General features: G+C 41.3%; 1 protein-coding gene across 2 annotated transcripts in view; it reads left to right on the top strand.

The window, feature by feature from the left end:
* The window catches only part of Esr1 (estrogen receptor 1), a 370,708-nt gene that overhangs the window by 292,719 nt on the left and 55,921 nt on the right, over positions 1 to 22,068 (top strand). For both annotated transcript variants that reach the window (XM_060373532.1, XM_060373533.1), the window contains exon 6: positions 9,485 to 9,623. In XM_060373532.1, the coding sequence (XP_060229515.1) occupies positions 9,485 to 9,623 (139 nt within the window). The remainder of the gene's footprint in view (positions 1 to 9,484; positions 9,624 to 22,068) is intronic.

Raw genomic sequence — 22,068 nt, 5'->3', positions numbered from 1 at the left:
GGAAATGCTACATGAAAATTCTATTTAAAATAAAACTAATCTACCTCATTGTATTACAGTTATTTTACATATGTCACAGTTCATAATTGGAAGCGTTAGTAATGGAGCTTGTTTACATTATAGTTTCATTTATTCATTCCAAACAGAGAAATTCTATAATTGCTATTTTAGACTAGAGGTGATTTATTTCCATGTGCTGTTTTTATGACCCATCTGATGCTATGTAAACATGATAAAATATTGGCAGAGTAAGTAAAATATAATCACAATATGTTACACACAGAGCGACAGAGACATAAAGAGACAGAGACAGAGACAGAGACAGATACAGACAGATAGAGGGGGCGACTAAACAGCAAACATAGGATAATGTCCGAAGCAGGAGATACTGTTGAAAGCTTTTGAGTATGGCCCAAATGCACTCCAGAAGTTAAGTCTGATCATTTCTCAAAGGAGCATTATGAGGAATGTGGCATGGTGTGATACTGGAATAGAATTCTGAATTAAGGTCCCAAGCCCAGCCCCAGTGAAGCCAATTTGAGCCTATTTTTATTTAGGGTAAATAGCCTGTGATAATACGCTAAGAGCTTGTCATCAGAACACCTACATTTGGCATTTAATTTATATCTTATGTATACATTCACAGGCAAAGTCCAGAAAGGGAATCTAGACATCTGTTGGATTTTCTCTTTCTTTTTTAGATCAAATTAGGAGCAAGTGGAATTGCCATAAGCAGCACCGTATCTGTTCATTTTAAATGTGCCAGGAACCAGTCATCTCTAAACATGTGTGTGTACAAATGCTTCTCAAAGTGATACAGTGTTCTGCCTTATTCTGAAGGAACTGGTAGTGATGTCACAAAAGCCTTCAGTATGTGATATAAATGAATACCTGATATTATTTTCAAACAACAGAACCAAGATTTGGAAGTTTAGGGAGCAAGGAGATGGCTCATCTGGCCAAATTCTTGCTGAGCAAGCCTGAAGACCTGAGCTTAGAGTCCCAACCTTCAGTAAAAATCTGGGCACGAGGGCCGGACCATGGTGGCACAGGCCTTTAATCCCAGTTCTTGGGAGGCAGTGGCCAGTGGATCTCTAAGTTTGAGGGAGCCTGATCTACAGAGGACAGCCAGGGCTGCACAAAGATACCTTGTCTCAGAAAACCAGTCAACCAGTCAACCAAACAACCAAGCAAACAAAAAAGCTGGGCATGATGATGCAGACAGTTATTGTTGCCGTTATGGTGATGATGATGATGATATGATGATGTGTGAGAGTGTGTGTGTATGTATGCATAATGCATATATGCAGGTGCCCACATGCCATAGTCCATGTATGGAGATCAGAGGACAAATTTTTAGGGTCACTGAGATAGTTCATCAGATAAAGGCACTTGTCACACAAACCCAATGACCTCAGTCTGAGTTCCTGGAACCCACATGAAGTAAGAAAACTGACCTGGATTCTTGTGTTTATGCAAATTAATTGGCTGTTAGTCTTGCTACATGTGATGTCGTTTTTGTTGGAAGGTGTCAAAACCAGTGCCTTATGCATGCTGGGCAAAGCCTCCACCACGGAACTACCTCCCCAGTCCTGTGGCATGGTTGCAGAATGTCCACTCAGCTCCTCCTCTGGCACTGGTTGGTTGCTTGGCACTTGCCTGCAGGTTTCTGTAGGTGAGGGGTCCCTGGAGCAAGTCTTTTTCTGTCCATCCCAAGGCAAGTGAAAAGTATCGCACAGTGCACAGGAGTGCTAGGCTCCATAGAAACAGCCCCCTGCTGTAGAGCGGGAGTGCTGAAGGCAACCGCGTTCTGGGGACATCTAACATAATGAAATGCTCTGTGTTTAATAAACCCAAACTACGCTCTCTTGTCTCATTTCTTCCACATGTTACTTGTTTATTTAGGCTAAATATATTCCATATGCTTTTGTTCCCTTTGCTTTAAAATCTTTAGATATGTTGTTTTGTAAGAGCTGCTTGATGTCCAGGAAGTCTTTTATCCACTTTATTAGTTTTTTTTTACATGTATGCATAAATAAAAAGAAAAAAGAAACAGAAACAAGTATGACATCATGAAGGAGAGCCAACATAAATTCCCAATGGAATTAGAGATTATGCGTCTAAGATATTTTAGAACATTTAGTGTTTACAGCCTGTCAGGATGGGGTAGGAGAGAAAGTAGCGGCTCTGGTACCATGGAACATCTGCTAACCCCTCTCTTCTGTAGTAACTCTAACTGGTATGTCAGTCTGTCTGCATTCTAGGGTGGGAAAGGGCTCTCAGCACCTTAACCTTGAGTCTGCGCGTGTTTTACGGATGGGAAATGTTTTCAGAGATCTCAAGACTAAGCAGAATAGTGACAGGTCTACTTGACTCTTCAGTTGACAGTCCTTTCATTATTTCTGCCCTTCTCATTCTGCTGGGCTTGGGTGGGTGGCACCTGGGAGTGTCCCATGCTGAGAAAAGACTCAAGATAGCTTAGTCATGTGAGGACAAGGGCTAGCAAGGCTCCAAGAAAGAAAGCATTGTGGAGGGAAGGCAGAAAGAACAGCAGTGGCGAAGCTGAGAACTCTGGCATTGTGATTCAAAATATCTATAAACAAGTGCCAATGAGTCTATTGCTTATTCAGGGACTGTGTGTTTCAATCATTTTATCTTTAATGGTGGCAGGTATTTGATAAAAGTTCTGCATAACATTGACTTAAATGATAAAATGAATTTCTTCCTGTTTATTTCTTTTTAACGATTTATTTCATTTTTTCGTTCCATGGATATGTGCCTGTCTGTGAGTGGGTATACATGTGAATACAATGCCCACGGAATCCTGGAAAAGGCATTGGATGCCATGAAGCTGGAGTTTACAGGGTCCTGCTCAGTGTGGGTGCTGGGAACTGAACTCTGGTCCTCTGCAAGAGCAGCAAGCACTGTGAACTATTCCTCTAGTCCTCAAACTCATTCCTTAAAGAGCAAGTTCTCAATACTTATACCATTGCTTAGACATTTTATAGTGTTATACAATGGAATTCACAGCTCCAATGGGCTACCATGGTATTATGTGTAAGAGAACATTCAAGAATATTTTTGAAGTAAAGGAAGATTATATTCAACTACATCATGAGATCAATAGACTATGGTATGACATTAATTCACTGTTTTCTAGATTCAAATCATGAAGCTGACTGGAAGAGTCCTTATCATTTGATCTCAGGTTCTTCTGACAGGCTCTGTTCCATAGCTTCCTCTTAGAATATCCAGTCACATCCAGCCTGTAGCTGCCACTGTGCCTTCTCTGATTTCTTATCTTTTTCACCAAGTCTTTCTTCTCATAAAAAGGAAAATATATGAATTATTCATTTCTTCTTCCATCAAAAAGTATTGCAGGGCAGAGGAAGTACAGCAGGCAGTTTCATAGCTGACATTTTAGAGAACATCATGGTTATATCACCGAGAACATGATTAATTTGTTTGAAGGTCAGGAAGCTAGTAGATTTGCTGAGGGATCCTACCACCTGGCTCCTTGTTTGTAGATAGCTACTCTTTTGCTCATATCGGGTTTGTATTGTATCTCTGCAGATTGTACCCTGTGTGTGTGTGCTGGTGAGTTCTTTCCCTCATTGGGACGGGATACCTGACAGAAATCACTTAAAAGAAAAGAGAATTATTTAGGAACAGGGGACATTATTAGCTCACTGTGGCAAGGAAGGCGTGGTAGCTGGAGAGGCCAGAACAGTTTAGCATGTGGCAGTGGCTCTTTGGTACACACTTGCTGTATCTTGGTTGATCCGGAAGCAAGAGCTAGAGATGGAACCAGAAGCAGACATCACATTCAAAGTTGACTCCAGAAACCTAGTTCTGCTAGGTGGGTCCCATTCCCAAAGCCTCCACAGCTTCACGAAGCAGTGCTGTGAGCTGGGGACCAGCTGCTCAAATGTAGAACCCTGTGGGGAATATTTCACACCCAAATGATAACTTTTTAAAGATTTATTTTACGTGTATGTTTTCATGTCCACATCTTTCTGTGGGTGTGCACACACACATGTACACGCATGCAGGTGCCTGAGCTGGTCAGAAGTTGCTGGAGTTGGAGTTGCAAGCAGTCTTTAGGTGCTTCATACAGATGTTGAGTATCTAATTATGGCTCTCTGCAAGAGCAGCTAGTGCCCTTAACGCCTGAATCGTCGCTCCATTCCTTCAAACGATTACATTTGAGATTGGGCTATGCTGGCTGATGCAGGCCACTCAGGGCAGACCATGAGGACTATAGCCCCATCCCACCCCCAACGGGAGCTCTCTGCTTCCTGATCTACCATAATGTGAGGGGCGATCTGTACTCCCGCCACCACACGTCTGATCTGCCGTCATGGTACATCACAACTTCAGAAAACCTAAGCCAGCATCGTTCCTCATGTTGCTTCTGGCTATGAGAAAAGTAAAGGATGCCCAAAGGGCTTCAGTTCTCCTCTGCATCTCTGTAGTTTGTATCCCACGAAATTAAGAAATACAGTCTCTTAGTTTTCCTCATGTCTCTCCTGAAAATCCACTCCAACTTAATCATTTATTCCAAGACAGTAGAGAATCTTACAGTACGCACTAGTTATTTTACCTGAAGTTCCTTAAACATTTGGGCATTGTTTCTAAGAACTTGGCCATCGCCAGTAAGTGAGAGCAAGGCCTGAAGGACTTCTTTTTGTGCAGAGGCAAACAGCAATTTCTATAGTAATGCATTTCAGCACACAGTGGAGCAGAGGGCTTCGGGTCTTATGAGGCTCAAGGAAGAGGTTTGGATGCACTGAAAATCTCTCTCTCTCTCTCTCTCATTTATTTATTACAATTTATTCACTTTGTTCCCAGCTATAGCCCCCTCCCTCCTCTCCTCCGAGTCCTACCCTCCCTCCCTCTTCTTCCCCTGTGCCCTTTCCCTAGTCTCTGATAGGGGAGGCCCTCCGCCCCTTATATCTGACCCTGTATTTTAATGCAGGAGAGTAGCATTTTTATGCGTGTGTGTGCATGTGTGTGTGTAAGGTATATTGGGTCTCTTACATGAACTTGGAGTTTGCCAGTTCAGCTAGTCTAGGGACCAATTTAATTTTCCCAGGAGACCCCTGCCCCAGCCTCCCATGTGCTGCCATTGGGCAGGCTGCCGCATCCACCTGGCATTTGTGTGGGTTTGGAGATCTGAACTACAGTATCCATGCTTTCACGGCAAGTGCTTTAGCCTCTGAGCCAACTCTCCAGCCCCATAGTCACGAGCGCTGTGGCTTCTCAGGAAAAGAGGAATATCCAACCCCTCCTGTGATACCTGTGAGAACAACTGCTTTGGCTGCTTTTACTCACATCCCGAAAAGCTGCGAAACTCATCTTCCTGCTAATGATGCTTTGAAGCCTTCAGAAGACAGAGATTTACTTTTTAAATGCTTCTTCGCAGGTCTACTTGACACAGTGTCTGTGTTCTTAAGGAGACCAGGCAAAGAGCTGTAATATGAAGTCTATAAATCATTGGCCATAAATCACATATACATATACATACATACATACACACACATATATACATAGCTTCATAATGTTAAGACCAGCATGTTGGAAGGAAGGAAAGCCTCCACAAAATAACTTCCCTTGAAAATACCTACATTCATTGAGAAGGTTAATTGACAGTCTCTTGGCATGACCCTCCCAACCCGGTCTGAGGAACTTGCAGATAACACTTTGCAACAGGTATAATAACTCTTGTCGGCTGGCAATGTGCACAGCTGGAAACTATAATTAAACAGAATTCAAGATGCCTACATTTCCCAGAAAAACCCAGCAATTCCACTGGCCTCTGACTGTAAAGTATTACTAAGAGACATATTAATAAGTGTCCCATTTAAATGGTACATGTGGTTTAGAGAACTTCTTGGACTCCCCAAAGATTATTGTACCTGTCAAGCCTAAACGGTAATATTATTTTGAAGTCAGAGTTAAAAATATGATCCTGTTTAAGGGTAAAGTTACCACCAGAAAACTGATATTCGGTTGTCCAAAGCTGATTGGCTCATTGCAGCTCTGAATGTGTGTGGGGACATGTTCAGCCCCAGCCTGTGTGAATCTTTGAATAATTCATCCTAAGTTTAATCATGGGTGACAATAACACACGATGGCATTTTTCTATATACACCAAAAAGTAAATATCCTAAGAAGCAAGAAACAAACAACCAACAACAACAACAACAAACCCCTTGCTTTTGGATGTTGACATTTCTGAGGGTACATTTAATTTACAGGTGAGCCTGCGTTAGTGTTACGAAACTATCTAAACAATTCAGAAGCGGATTCAGGAATGAGAACTCTGCTGAGGGCTGCCAACTCATGCTCTGTGGCGCAGGATTGGCTTATGGGATTAGAGATCAAGAAAGAGAACTGTGACAAATTCTTGGGTCTCCCAAGCAAGGCTGGGCCCTTCTGACCACGTGCTCTTGAGACAAACAGCTGCCCTTGCCAGAGGTCTCTGCCCCTTTTCTCCAGGCAGGCCTCAAGCCAGATCAGCCTAGCCACTCGGACTTCCCTTAAGAGCAGACCCTCCCTTCCACGGCTTTTGGTGGCTGCTAGCTCTGCAACATACCTATCTGCACTTGCCAATGGAAAGACACATATTCTGACAAAGGTCACATTGTGAGGACCCTGGAATGGCTCACTGAGGGAGTGAAAAGTGTAATAAATCAGTGCTTTAGAAGAATAGGATTGGTAAAAACCATATACTATGTGTCTTTAACACATAGATAGATATGCAACTAGTGGGACTCAGACATGCAGGTATAATTGGCTGGGATGAACAGCGGCAAAAAGCTCTGAAAGGAAAATGGAAAGATACCTTACAGTGGGGAATTGCCAGTGAAAGCAATGTCAGTGTGGTGACTGTACCTCCACTGGCATCTTTAAAATGAAAATGGCTGGGCTGGTGAGGTAGCTCAGAATGTACACGCACTCACTGATAAGCTTGTCAGCCCAAGCTGAATCCCCAGAACCCATGTGATAGAAGAAGAGAATTGACAAGCTGTCCTTTGACCTCTATATGTGTGCTGTGGTACAATCATGTGGACATAAGTGTCCTTGTGTATGTGTGTATAAATAAGTAAACGTGGAAAAAGAATTACAAAATGGAAAAGGCATGGTAGGTGCTGGCAAGGACAGCAGCTGGAGCTTGAGGGGCTGCTGGTGGGTGGACAGTGGCACGCCCCTTTGGAAAACCATTGCCAGTCCCTTGCAACCATGGTGCTCTTAAATATTTGTCCATTCATCTAAAGACTTGCTCAAATACCGCTTGTGGCAGATTTAGTGGTAATAGCCAAAAGATAAAAGCACTCCAAATGCCCAGGGTAAGTCTACCTGTGTGCTGTAATAGCATTCTATATGCACAGAGGAACAGCCATTCATATACTCAACAACATAGCACAGATCAGTTTTAATTAAGAAGTCAGACACCTTTAAGAGACTATTAGGAACTGGCTTTGTGTGTAAACACAGAAACAGAGCAGAGAGAAAGCTATGTGACTGTCCAATTCGAAATGATGTTTGAGAATGACAGGATAGAAAGCAAGGGGGCATGACCCGGAGGTCTGTGTGCGTCTGAGGTCTCTACGTGAATTGTCACTTAGTAAGTCAGGATTAAGTGAAGGACGGCACTTCATGGACTGCATATGAAGTCACAAGCTAATTGTCTTAAGGTTCACACAGCTCCCAAGTTGCTCCAGAAAAGTATCTATCCGGTAAGTCATAGACTTACAGGTCACTTCTTAGTTAATGTCTTAGTCAGAGTTTCTGTTGCTGTGAACACCATGGCCAAAAGCAACATGGGAAGAAAAAAATTTAATCTTGTACTTCCCAGTAACATTCCATCACTGAAGGAAGTCAGGGCATGAGTTCAAGCAAGACAGGAATCTGGCGGCAGGAACTGAGTCAGAGGCCATGCAGGAGTGCTGCTTGCTAGCTTGCTCTTCATGGCTTGTTCAGTTTATTTTCTTAGAGCACTCATGACCGCCAGCCCAGAGATGCCACCACTCCTAGTGGCCTAGGTCCTATCAATTATCAATCAAGAAAATGGCCAGAGACTAATCTGGCTGGGGGTATTTCTCAATTAAGATCCCCTCTTCCAAGATATGTCTAGGTTTGTGTCAAGCTGACAAAAGCAAGTCAGCTCAGTTAGTGAGAACAGATTCTAATAGAAGATAAGAACAGTGGAAAACAGAGGAGACAGCATCAGAACCGAAGGACTTCCATGGCCATTCTCTTGCATCAGTGAGAACAAGCAGTTAAAGATGGGGAGGGGGAAGGAAATAGAGAGGGAAGGGAACCCCTCCTTGGGAAGAGCAGGGCACAGACTTGGAAAGTGGCCAATTCCCCCAACACTGCTTACTCGATCACTCTATCACTCTGGCGTCTCTGTGGTGGAACTTACTTAGTCACCTGCTTTGAACTTCTAATCGTGGTCAAAAGCACCAGCCCTGAAGTTTCTATTCCAACGTCTGTCCTTAAAGGACACACAAGCTCTCCGAGCATCAGCAACTGGCTGTTACAGGTGTTGAGTAAAGATGAAAAGAGCTGGCTACAGGAAGCACTCAGCATTGCCTCTAACCCAGTGAGAGATTTAATCACTTCCTCCTCGCCTTCATGTCCCGCTTCCTTGTTCTTTCAAATTCATCTCATTTTTCCTCCTCCTCCTTTTCTTCCTCCTCCTCCTCTTCATGATGTTTAGGCATCTACCATCATTAGCAGTTAGAAAGATGCTTTAATCTCCTAATCAACCACTGAAAAACAAGGGCACACATCAGCGGTCTCTCCAAGCAGCAACTGTAACATTACTTTTAGTCATCTGAGTCATCCTCCGCTTGATTTATTTGCGTATGTTATTTCATTAGTCTTCGTTTTACATTTTATGAAAAAAAAAAGGTCATGGCTCAGTAATAAAATGAAGAAATAACTAATGACTTTGGTCCTACCTGTGTCCCAATTTCTTAGTTAAATAGTTTAAGTTTACAGCACTTAAGTGTTTTCAACTAAGTGAAGATGAATAATAATAGCTATGTGAAGTTGTTAGATGGGCTTATGTAGAATTTATTTTCTAAGCACAAATTTTATAGACAGTTAAGTGGGGTGTATGAGTTAGTGGATTTTTGCAGATATGACATTAAGGCATTAAAAAAAACCCTCTTAAGTCAAGTGAAAACTCATTGACAGAGCTGGATTTAAAAAAAAAATACTTGCTTTTCCTGTAAAGCGTAATTCTATTTGTCTCATCTTCCTCCTCCTTATGATGTTTAGGCATCTACCCTGTGTTCGTTTACAGTTTTAAAAATTCAGCCATTAGAATGAAAGGACACACATCAGTGATTTTTCTTTATTCTGTCTACTAACAAAACAGCCGCTAGTTCAAATGTGTGTTCAAGTCGTGTTCCTGTCACTGGCAATGAGCACATTCTCTTGGAACTCAGTGGCCTTTCTTGTGTTTCAGGTTTTGGGGACTTGAATCTCCATGATCAGGTCCACCTTTTAGAGTGTGCCTGGCTGGAGATCCTGATGATTGGTCTCGTCTGGCGTTCCATGGAACACCCAGGGAAGCTGCTCTTCGCTCCTAACTTGCTCCTGGACAGGTGAGTGTCCTGGCTGTGACCCGGAGGAACATCCTTTATAACCACTAGTTAATATCCAAAGTGCATTTATTCCATGCTCCTTGGAACCTCAAAGAGTCATATAATTATGTTTACTTTATGGATGTGTGACTCTAGGAGATGTGCAGTGGACACATTCATGGAAAGCTAAGACTGGCCATCTCTCTGTTACCTCCTTGCCCTAACTCCAATGTCTTTAACACACATACATAACTACAAACTGCAAGTTTCCAACTCTACCTTTATCTTCTGTTATACATAAAAAATTACTACTACTACTACTACTAGTAGTAATAATAATAATTATTATTATTTTTTGGCACCTTTACATCGAAGCCACAATGACATTTCAATTTCTTCCTCTAATTTTTTCATCATTGCAATAAGGAAATCTGGCTTGAGGGTTCTGAAGGTTACTTGTAATTCTAGGGATGAATTTCAGTCTTCCTCTACGTTGTTTAACACTGGGTCACCTTGGATTTGTGGTCCCCAATACTTCCTTTCCTCAATCATTTCTGAGAGTTATAGGATTTAGAAATTTTTTTGAAGCTGCTTCCCCCAATAGAGCCCCTGCTTGGCACCAGCTGCTATGCTAAGAGATTTTCCAGTTACATCATGTAATCATTAGAGTACTCCAAGGAGGCAGGAACCCACTGGTGCCATCTTACCAGTAAAGGAGATGAGATGAACCTTTCAAGACTGTCAAGATGAGCACCTGTCAAGACTCCTGGAGCAGAGTTAGAGCAAAATTTAAGTGAGAGAGAACTGTGCAAGTAGTTGAGTTCTGCTTTATTACATATTAATTTGATTTTTAGGAAACTTTGATGATACTTACCTAGAGGCAGATTTTGCTGTTCAAAGAATGTTCTCCCCACATATGAAGAGAAGGCGCTGGTCTTTTTCCTTAGAAGTCCATCTGCACTGGAGTCATGTCAGAGTGTAGAGGATGTCTTTGTAATGGAAGACCCACTGCCCACGTTAACCTTCTCGACTTCCCCTTTCTCTCTTCCTTCTTTTGCTTTTTTCCTTTTTCTTGTGTGTATGTGTATATGTTTATCAAGACTGGCATGTGCCCCAGGCTTTTATATGTTCATCATTGACCTCTGCTTGGTGCACGCCTTTCTTATACTGATCTCCTATGTGCTTGCTGAGAATGGCCATAAAATACTGAATTTTGAACATGAAAGGGCTCTCATTTTCTCTCACTCCCCCCAAAAGAAAACCCCCATGAAGCACATGAAGCCTCCTGGTGTTTTCTCATGTACTTTTCTTTCTTTTCCATGTATTTCTGTTGTGGTTAGTTTCTCCATCATCTCTCACAGAAGTATGAATAACTGAAGTTTTCATCTTTATTTATCTCTACCAAAAAAAATTACAGAGTTTGAGTTTCAAATCATTCTAAATGAGAATTTATCAGCCTCTGCAGAGTTATCATCCAAGGCCAGTCTTCCTTGGGTTTGAAGCCTGTTTTGTGTATGGTAGGATTTCGATAGCACTTCTGGGGCCCCCCAGCCTGAGTATAACAAGACTGCGTGTGCTCAAACATTTCATATGTTTCCTGCCTCTGACAGGGGTAGGTGGATGGCAAATTGCTGGAAAATCAAGTTCTCAAGACTATGTCATTGTCCCACACAGCATGGAGACTCATCCCCAGAACTGGGTGCATCTTCTTTCTTCTCAATTCTGCTTCTTTATTTTTCTCTTCTTAGTGACATCACTACATAGCTAAATTATAGCTTCCACCTCTTCCGTTACCAAATTGTCTAGTGGCCTGTCAAGATTTTCTGAGTGGTTTCTGAGTCCAGACCATCTGCTTGTTTCCAGACCATGGCTGAAGCCTTCCTCATTGTCTCATTCTCTGTTTGTGTGCTTCTCTGATGGGGTCTTGCTTTCTTGTTTTCAACTCCTTTATTCTTAAGTCTTGCATGGTCATTGCCAATAGAGATGATGGCCCAAAGTACCACTGTAATCTTAACAACTCCTGACTAAGGTCTCCATTGATTCAAGTTCTCTTGAAAGTACTACATAGGATTCTTGTGTGTGTAAGTCAGGAACATCTTTAATAACCTTGGTGAGGTCAGATTTTGCAAACTCGGTCAGATGATGTAAATGAAGAAGGCTGGGGGTTAGGTGACCTTGTCCAGGCAGCTATCTGGCAGTTGAAATTGACCTGCTACTTGGGAACAAAATGTCAAATTCAAGTTTTAAAATATTAGCTTTGGTGCTTTGATTTGTTTGTGTGATGGAGTCTCACAGTATCACGTAAGATCATAAACTTATGATCCTCCCACCTCAACCTCCCAAGGGTTGGGAATTATGGGCGTGCCCAGCTCCCCTGTTTCTTCCACTGCTCTGAAAAGGCTTTCTGGTTAGAGACCCATCCACCCTTTAAGGCTCGTTTCATATACTGATTTTCCATAAAACTTCCCTTTAAACTTTTCTTCTCTTCAGCCAGAAAGCAGGCTCCCCTCCGCCTGCCTCGGTCCTCTCTGATCAGTTTTGCCTTCCTCTGGAATCTCTTCCTGCCAGTTGAATGTGTGACATTTTATCTACCTGCTCCTAAACTTCTTGTGGTCCAGAACCAAATCTTGTCTACCTTTGAGTTACATCCAAAATACAAATACCTATGTGATACTCAACAAAGTGGCCCTGCCCATGCTTGTTCTGTTAATATTTCCTCAGGGAAAAGAAGCCCCAGGTTGATGAGTATTTCAGCCTTCACTGTCACCAAACTCAGTCACTTGTAGTTTATTTCTGCTCACTAGCTACTCATTTATTCTGTTATAGACTTTAAAGAAATTAGTTCCATCTGTTTTGAAAGAGTTTTATTTTTTCAGTTCATGGTTACATTTAGCTTGCTAGTATATTTCATAAACCTCTTAAGCAACTTTTAAATTCCAAAGGGGATAAGCAACAAATCTTATTTTTCCAAGAACCTACCCATTATTTAAGATCTTAGCACAGTACCAAAAACTTAGAAAATACGGTGCTGGTAATACATTTCTGTAATTGTAGCCCCATGGAGGATGAGACAGGAGAATATTCAGCTTGTGGCCACCCTATGTTATACAATTACTGTCTCAAAACAAACAAACAAAAAGTGTACCTCAGATATACTTTTGAACAAAGTTAGAAAATGACAAACTCATTTTCTATTGTAGATAGAGGTTACTAATAATTAAAATGGTTAAACAAAGATGTATATTTAAATATGTAAAGGATATAAAATATGATCTAGAACAAAAAAATTCTATATCCTTCTAATCATTGGCATACTGTTCAGTCTTCTTTCATTTCAGCATTGTTTAATTACCTTCTCAGTGACTGAAGATGAGAGCTATAGGTGACTCTGACAGTCACATCATAGGAAAAAGCATTGTGAACAGAAGCTCCTTAGAAACTCTGCATCTTTGGAAGATGCTCTGAGGGTCAGCTGACAATGTGCTTATAAATATCACTACAGACTTCTGACCTTTATGAGAAAGATGAGGTGTCTTGTTATGATCAGTCACCTTGTCCTTTCCAACTTAATGTAGACAATGAATATTTAAATAACAAAATATAAATACCTATCAGTTTCAGAGCTCAGTGGGTGGTTGAGAGCTGGGAGGTAGGGCCAAACATAAACATCTTCATTGCAGTTGTAGCTTTGGGTCGCTGCCTCTGAGAAGGGAGTCACCTCCAAAACAACATTTTCAATTGCATAGAAATGAAGAAAGGGGATAGCTTATGTATCCCTATAACCTATGGCTGGCTGCCAGCAAGAGATGGAATGTTACTTACTATCAACTGCACAAATGTTCTGTTATCTTTGGTTTCCCCTGCTAACTGGAGCACTTGTGTCTGAACAGGCCATCAGAGGAGAAATGTGCCTACTGTCTCCTTGAGTCATGAAAGTGTTTGTATTGGCAAATAGGAGCTGGTGTTTTTGAGACTAAAACTCTGTGTGCTGCCATTCCACATTCATGAGCAGAGGGCATGATTCCTAGCCTGGGTCCATTTAAGAGAGAATGGCTGCCTGATTTACTCCCCGATGACAACCCATGATATCTTGATTCTGCTGGGTTATAGCTTTCCTGGTAGTCACCAACTTGTCAGCCAATTTTATCCTTGCCAGGCTCCTTCTGCCCACCATGTTTCTTCCTTCCCTGGATCCCATAGCAATGAGGTCCACATAATTTATGCCATCAAGTCTTCTTGTGACAACCAAAAAGGAAAGATTATTACAAAGTATAAATGAAAAAAAAAACAGTAATTTTTTCTAGGCTGTGTGTGTGTGTGTGTGTGTGTGTGTGTGTGTGTTTTATAAAAGAAAAGTTAAAGATAATAAGAGTGCCTGTGAAAGTAATCAGGAAATGGAGAGAGCTCATTTTCCATTCTAGCACCTAATCCACTGGTGTGTTTTGGCATTAGAAAACAGACAGAATATGCCTTCTGGGTCCACTAGGAATGAGTCTCTTCACTTAGTCCCACTTGTGTGCTCATGCTAGAAAAACAGGCTGAACACAGCGGCAAGCATGTTCTTCACGCATCTCTCCTTGTGGGGTCTCTTGGCTTTTGCAGAGTGAAGTTTGATGTCTCTGGGAGGCAGATCCAATGTGAGAGGACAAAATGCTAATTGCCTGTTCCAGAGATGGTCCAATTTCCAAGGGGCTGTTTTGCTGGAGCCATCCGTGCTCACAAATTCTAAGAAATATTTGTGGATTTCTCAGGAAGCCAAAGCTCTCTTTTGATTCCCATTCACTCTCAGAGGGGAAAAAAATGATTCATATATCTGAAAAGCAGGGACTAATTCAACAAGCAGAATTCTACCAAGCCTCTGGCCAGAGAGTTGTTGATCTAGCTCTTTCCATCGCTTCCACATCAGGAGGCTCTGCCTGCGGGAAATGGCACTGAACAACAAAAAGTTCTTTTGCTTGTAGGCATGGAATGAGAACAAGTTCCCTTCCCTCAAGAGAAAAACAGGTTGCTCTACCGGGTAGAGCACTCTGCCTTTTCTAAGAAAGAGAGGACTGTTTTCTGATAATAAATTCATTTCAAATGGGGAAAAAAAATCCCACCTCATTTGCTAGAAACAAAAGCATTCTCATTTTAGATTTTAAAGAATATTTCAGAAAATTGGAAATAAAAAATATGCAAAAATCCCTTTGCAATGCTTCCAGCAATGGTTTTATTGGCTTCTCTCCCCCACCCCATGTAAAACTTCATTAAATTCTTTGTAGAACTTTTTTTTTTTTTTTTTTTTTGCTGGAAATAATTAAAGATATATTGTTCTGAAATGAGTTAATGAATTCAGAATGGGATGTTTCCACATGTGTTTTTAGGGCCCGGGGAAATGGGCCTCCCTTTCTGCTGTCTGCTCAGAACTGTGCCCTGAGAACTGTGTGCTGTTGGAGGTGGGACTCGCAGGGCCGAGGGGTCGGGGGGCAGGTGTGGGGAAAGAGCAAAGCTAGTCTTGAGTTGCTCCAGGTCTCCATCCCTGGGCGCGTTCTGTCTTACTCTCCGGAAGTATCAACAGAGGCCCTGTACCCTCAGCTTTGCCAGGCTCCACCTCATTCGCCCCCAAGTTGATCGTTACACACAACATGTTGATGTATTAATGGATGGATGATCGTTACACAACATGTGACTGTGTTAATGGATGAGGAAACACCATCTGTTAACTTAGTAATACACAGAAAACCGACTCTGCTCCTGAGTTTGTTTCCTTTCCATTTTGTGGAGCTGGATGGTAAAGGGAAGAGAAAGGACACTAAGAGTTTATTCAACTCTTTAACTGTGCATGGTCTGGCTCTGGCTTATCTTTGATGCTATATTTCTTTGAGTGCATGAGGATATAGGTATGATTGCATTTTGCTGGTTTATGCTCTAGTCTGGAGCTGTTGGTTTGTTATGCCTTTGGAACTCTAATCACTCAATGGGGAGAAATAATTGATTATTTCCCAGTCTTTTGTTTCATGCCTGGACAAACCATAGAGCTATAAATAGTAAAATTGGCACCAAAAGAAAGGAGAAATTAGGGCCATTAAGATGGCTTCATCCCTAAAATGCTGACTACATAGACATGAGGACTTAAGATCCCTAGCACCCACGTAAAACCTGGGTGTGTCAGGGTGTGCCTCTCATCCTAGCACTGAGGAGACGGAGACCGGGGCATCTCCCTGGCTCATGGCTTAGCCAACCCACCCAGGTGAGTGAGCTCTAGGTGCAGGTGGAGACTGTCTCAAAAATATAAGGTAGAGGGTAACTGAGGAAGAGACTCAACATTGACCTTTGACTCCCCCACATGCATGTATCTGCATGCAGCACGCACACATATGCACAGATATAAATTTAGAACCACCAAATAGACGACTCTCTGGGCATGCCTATAAGGATTATCTAGTAAGTTAATTGAGTTAGGAAGACTGACCCTCAGTGTGGCTGTCACCATTCCCTGAGAGGGCACCAGCACCCGTCTTTTGCTGCTTAATAATGTAGGTATTAATAAATACCTATTTTACATGTCAAAAAGATTTGAAATATAGTATCTCAGGAAAATTCTGTTTGCTCATTCAGACCATTCACCATGAAAGTACAAGCAAAGATTCCATTGGAAACAGTTAAAAAACCATCAAAAAACTCACACCAAGATTTTTCTCTTAAAAACAAAAGCAACCAATCAACACTGACTTATAGATGCTTTAAGCCACAGGTGTTTCCGTCCTTAAGGGAATTAAGCCATAAGCAGTGAGGACCCACTCAATAGGTGCAGTTGTTCCCGGGAAGGGCAGAATCCCAAACAAAGACTTAATCCTGTGTAGGAGGTTAATTTGGCTTTCCTGGAATTTTTATATGCTGCTTTGTTTTTAGTTGCCATGTATTTTGAACAATTAAGCATCTGCTAAATTGAAATATTTTCACTGTCTAATTTTAAAATATGTTAATATTGTTTAAATCATAGCCACCTGCATAAGTATGAGCAAATCATTTCACTGTCATATGATTTTATGATAACAATTTTTTTCCATGTCGGTGAGGCAAGGAACACCTTTTTCCCCTGCATAATAATAGGGTTTGACCCAGGAAGGCCAAACACCTCCCACTAAGGTAACCCCCAGTCGGATCATTTCATCTCCCAAGCTGCCGAAGCATGACTATAAGGGGAGGAGGCAACTTTGAAGTCTGTGATGTTTAGAACTCAATTTATTTCAACTCAGTAGGTTTTATGCTCAGCATTGAGCATAAAAGCCTAGTATAATGATTGAACTTGACAGGACCTAGAAGCTGAGTCTCTAGGCATGCCTGTAAGAGATTATCTATCTTAGGACAATTGAGATGCACACCCTAAACGTGAAAGGTGCCTTTCCCTGGGATGGGGGCCTGGACTAGATTAACAGGTGAGAGCCAGCAGCATCTGGTCATCTTGCTTTGCTGCTTCCTGATGCAATATATCCCGCTGCCTCACATTTCTTACATCATGACGTCCCCAAACTGCGAGCCAAAATAAATTCTTCTTCCCCTAAGTTGATTTTATTTGGTATTTTGTGGCAACAAACACACAAGTAGCTAATAGATATAGCCATAGGAGTTGGCATGATACTGGAAGGTACAGAAAAGGAGATAGAGTTAGAGACAGACATTTACTAGTGTGCAGATGATGTGCTAAAAATAATTGATACTGAAATCTCAGAGTGCCCATTCTACGTTTATCTTCTTTTATCACTTTCTCCTGGCCACAGAGTCTGAGTGGAAAGCAACCCTTTTTTCAGTTGTGTTGAGACACTGGTTCCTTCTTGATATCTTCATGTGTTTAGCATGACTATGCTCATTGTACATGCATCCTGCCTAAAAGTATCCTGCAACACACATGCACACATACACACAACTCTAAATGCAAGATAGTTCTGTGTCTGTCCTTTTTGAGGCCAAAGGCTGTTGATGAGTTTGTTAAGGTAGCAGAGGTGGTTTGCATGGTTTTGAAATATAGTGTATAAAAGAATATTAGTGTGACAGTGTGACACAATGGCTTAGGATCAAGTGTTTCTGCTGACACTTTTGAGATAGTTGTAGTAAGTCAGTAACTATTCTACTTTGTTGTCTTCATTTTCTCAAACACACAAAAGATACTAAAACTACATGTTCAGTGTCACCTTTGATTTTACTTCACAAGCGTGGACGCGTTTCTGAACCTTCATGCACGTGCTCACCGCTGGCATAGCACCTAAGAGACAAGCAGAAATTGTGACAAGAGAAGATTTCCAACTGCATCGTCAGTGTGCTCTTGTTTGTTGGATACTAGGCATCCACTCTGGACCCTGGATAAACACAGTACTGAAAATGTCCACAGCTTGTTAAGACAAGCTTAACTACTGAACTAAAGAGCCTATATATACAAAGGCTGGAAGTAGCTTGGTTCATTGTTGGTGCAAGAAAGACAACTTCCAGGTCAATGGTCTAAGCACATGGGAATGCTATTTTCCTTCCTTCTTCTCTTCCTTCCTCCCTTCTGTCCTTCCTTCCTTCCTTTCTTCCTTCCTTCCTTCCTCTCTTTCCCTTTCTCCTTCTTTCCCTCCCTCTTCCTTTTCCTTTGCTTCCTCTTTCCTTCTCCTTCCCATCTCTCTTTCCCTCCCTCTCTCCTTCCCTCCCTCTTTCCCTTTCTTTTCTACCCTCCCTCCCTCTCCTGTCTCTCTCCTCTCCCTCTGTCTGTTCCTTTCTCCCTTCCTTCTTCCCTCCAGGTCTCTCTTACTGACAAGGTCTTACTGTGTTGTCTATGTTAACCTCCACCTTACGCCCACACTGCCTTGGCCTCACAATTCTAGGATCACTAGTGAGCACTACACCTGCCTTGGAAATATTGTTGGTATACTGGATAGACAGGAGAAAGAGTAATTGTTGGGGGAGTTGGAAGAGGGTTCCCTCTTCACGTACGATGTGTTTAAAGGTGGGGCAGTATCCTGTAGATTATGTGTGTCACGTTGAAAAGCAAAGGCTTCGAGGTCAGAAGGCAGACCAGACTTAAGGGGCCACATTCTGAGTGTATTCACGAATATAACTGTGGAGTGAAGGTGCCAACTAGTTGAGATAGCGGAGACAGAGGTGTCCAAAGGGCTGAGGGAAGGTTTATGAAGAGGATGACTTTCGGGAGGGGGGGATAGAAAAGAATCTTGACTGAGGTCAAGGGAATGTCCTAGCAGGAGGCATACAGACTCCTGAGTTTGAGGCTGGAGTATCTGAAAACAAGCAAGCAGCAAACGATACCAGAGAGATGAGCCCGAGTGAACACAAAAGAGTCTAAGGATTTGTTCCCAGAAGATAATCACTCCTAACGGGAGCATGTACATCTTATGAAAAATGTAGAGGGTAGGACAAAAACAGGGCATAATATATCAAATATAATTACACTATTCAAGGCAAGGGGATAATAGAGGAGCCATGAGCAGCCGAGGTGTTTGTCAAGGCAGGATTCAGGAGCTCCAGCTCTCATAGCTGCAGCATCAAGAAGATTTTTACAACTAAATTTTCTGTATTTTTTCCAAGTGTGAACTGAAGATCAAGCTTCATGTTGACCTGTCTAGTTTTATGACAACTTTACATAAGATAAAGCCATCTAAGAGGAGGTGAGCCTCAGGGAGAAAATGTACCCATAAGCCCCGGCTCCAGGCAAGCCCGTAGAACATTTTCTTAGCGGTTGATGGGGGAGGGCCCAGCCCATTGTGAGTGGTCCCTCCCTGCAGTGATGGTCCTGGGTTCTGTCAGAAAGCAAGCTAAACAAGGCACTGGAAGCAGGCAAGTAAGCAGCACCCCTAAATGGCCTCTGCAGCAGCTCTTACCTCCAGGTTCCTGCCATGTTTGAGTTCCTGTGCAAGCTTTCTTTATTGATAAACTATACTGTAAAAGTATAAGCCAAATAAACCGTTTTTTTTTTTTTGTTGTTTTTTTTTTTTTCTCAACTTGCTTTTTGGTCGTGGTGCTTCGCTGCAGCAATAGAAACACCAACTAAGACAATGTTCCCAAATAGCTCTCTGGTTGTCCCAATACTTATTCACAAATCAAGGTATTCTCAAATGCTTTGAATTACATACTTCCTTGTGAAATAAAATCTTCCGTTACACTTGTCTTTTTCTCAATAATTAAACAACTGTCAATATTTGTTCATTTAGAAATCAGTGTCCAGTGTCACATGGCTTTATTTGTAGAAGTCCCCAATGTTTTAAATAAGCCTGTGCCATTTCTCTAATACTGTCATTTAAGATTTTTTTTCAGAATTCAACAGGCAATTCTTTGTTTCTTTTTCCATGTGAATGGAGAAATGTTTATGGTTAGAATGTTTGTGATTATAGCAAAAACAAATTATTTAGGGAATGCTGACATCTTTATGGTTTGAATCTTGCTATCAAAAGCAAATTATTTCTTTTTATTGTTCAATCTATTTGTGTGTGTGCGTGCGTGCGTGTTTTGGAAGTGTTCTTAAGCATCCTGAATATATTGCACATAAGGATTATCGCTAGCTATTTTATATAAATATATGTATGTAAATACCATACTTCTAATCTATCATACGCTTTGTGTGTAATGTATGAATGTCATAAATAGTTCTTCAGTTCTGTACCTTAGCAGGATATTCTCCACATTGATCAGTAATTGACTTGGTGTTCTTACTAGAGATATTACTCTGCTTAATTCTTGTATACAAAGTAAGGTTTCATGAATTACACCAGGTTACCTAGTACATAATCATATAATAGCAAGTAGGTTCCTCAGCCTCTTTCTTTCTATCGTTATGCATCTAAATGTTTTTAAAACGGGGCTGGAGAGAAGGCTCCGCCCTTGAGAGCACCTGTTGCTCTTGCAGAGGAGCCAGGTTCAATTCCCAGCACCTACGTGACAGCTCACTACCATTTGCAATTCTAGTTCCAGGGACATCAAAGACTTCTTCCGACTTCTGCTGACACCAGACAGGCATAAGGTACACATACATACAACAGGCAGGACATTTACACCCATAAAATAAAATAGGTAAACCTAAAAAATTTACATGCCTACAGCTTCAATGAATATCATGTCGAGTAGCTTATAAAAATTATGGTAGGAGGGGCCTGGGTGGTAGCCCGGTCTATCAAGTGGTTGCAGCCATTCTTCCTTTAGAACCGGTTCCTTTCCTATTCTAAATGGTAGTGAATGAAGGTAGCTTATCACTCAGCATTTTTCTGATGACAACAGTCCAGCGAAGCTACGGCATTATCTGTGCTGACCTTCGGAGTGCTGAGTACATTAAAGCTCCTACTGTGTGGTTTGTTCCACTGCGACATCGGCCAGCTGATACCCGTGCGGGATCACAAGTTAATTAACAGTCTGCACAACTATTCTTTTCTAGCCTGTATTTTTCTGTCAAATCCTTTCCCTCTCTTTCACTCTTTCTCCTCCTGTGCTGACACCCTCCATCCAGAAGTGTCCACAGACTCCTTTGCTGTTAAATCTTATCTATCTTAATCCATGGGCTGAGTCTTTCTCCTCCATTATAATCCCAAGAGCCACGCTTAGTTCTTATGGCCAGCATGGATCGCAGCTTGGAATGAGCAGAAGCGTGGCATTGTCTGATGCCAGATAGAGTCAGAATCACCTAAAAACGTGACTTCTGATTTTAAATTTTATTCTTTACCAATATCAGATATATATATATATATATATATATAATTTTTTGGTTGGCAGAAGTTCATATATATATCAGATATATTCTGCCAACTAAAAAATTTACACACATGTATCTATGCCTGATATATAGTATATTTTGATCATATGCACTTTTTATTACTCTTTCTGTCTATCCCAATCATTTTTTTTTCCAAAACAAGTGCCCCACCACCACCAAAAGGAGAATTTTAATGGCAAAATGAAGTATACTTTGGGGAACAATAGGTGGTTCCTACAAACGTTTGTGGTTTCAGCTAACTCAGAATAAGACGTTTTAGATTGTATGCTACACTGATCTGTTTTTATAGCTTGTTAGTCATGAGAAAGAAAGCCTATGAAATTATTTTCCATTTTTCAGCAGCTGTGCCCCATAAATTCCAAAATTCCATTTTTAAAAACTATGAAGGGTTATACAGATAATGTATTCTGTTCAAAGCATTCTTTGAGAAAAATGAGCTTATTTTTCTACTCTTTTCCCTCAAAAAATTTTAGCAGAGTTTTAGTTCATCAAAATGTTAGAATCAAGTCTATTTCTGGCAACTAAAAAATTAACATTATATATTCTTGGCAATTGCAACAAATTTATAATATATTTGGGAATAAATTGACTAAGGAAATTGTAAGAACTGCACCAAGAAAATCATAAACCTTTCTTGAAAGACAGTTCATGAAGCTTTGAAAAGAAGGTCAAAGCATGTTTATGACAAGGAATATTCATTACTGAAAATGTATTAATTCATCATAAATTAAGCTA

The sequence above is a fragment of the Meriones unguiculatus genome, chromosome 20, assembly GCF_030254825.1.
Source record: "Meriones unguiculatus strain TT.TT164.6M chromosome 20, Bangor_MerUng_6.1, whole genome shotgun sequence".
NCBI classification, from domain to species: Eukaryota; Metazoa; Chordata; class Mammalia; order Rodentia; family Muridae; genus Meriones; species Meriones unguiculatus.
This window is presented reverse-complemented; position numbering and strand designations above follow the sequence as displayed.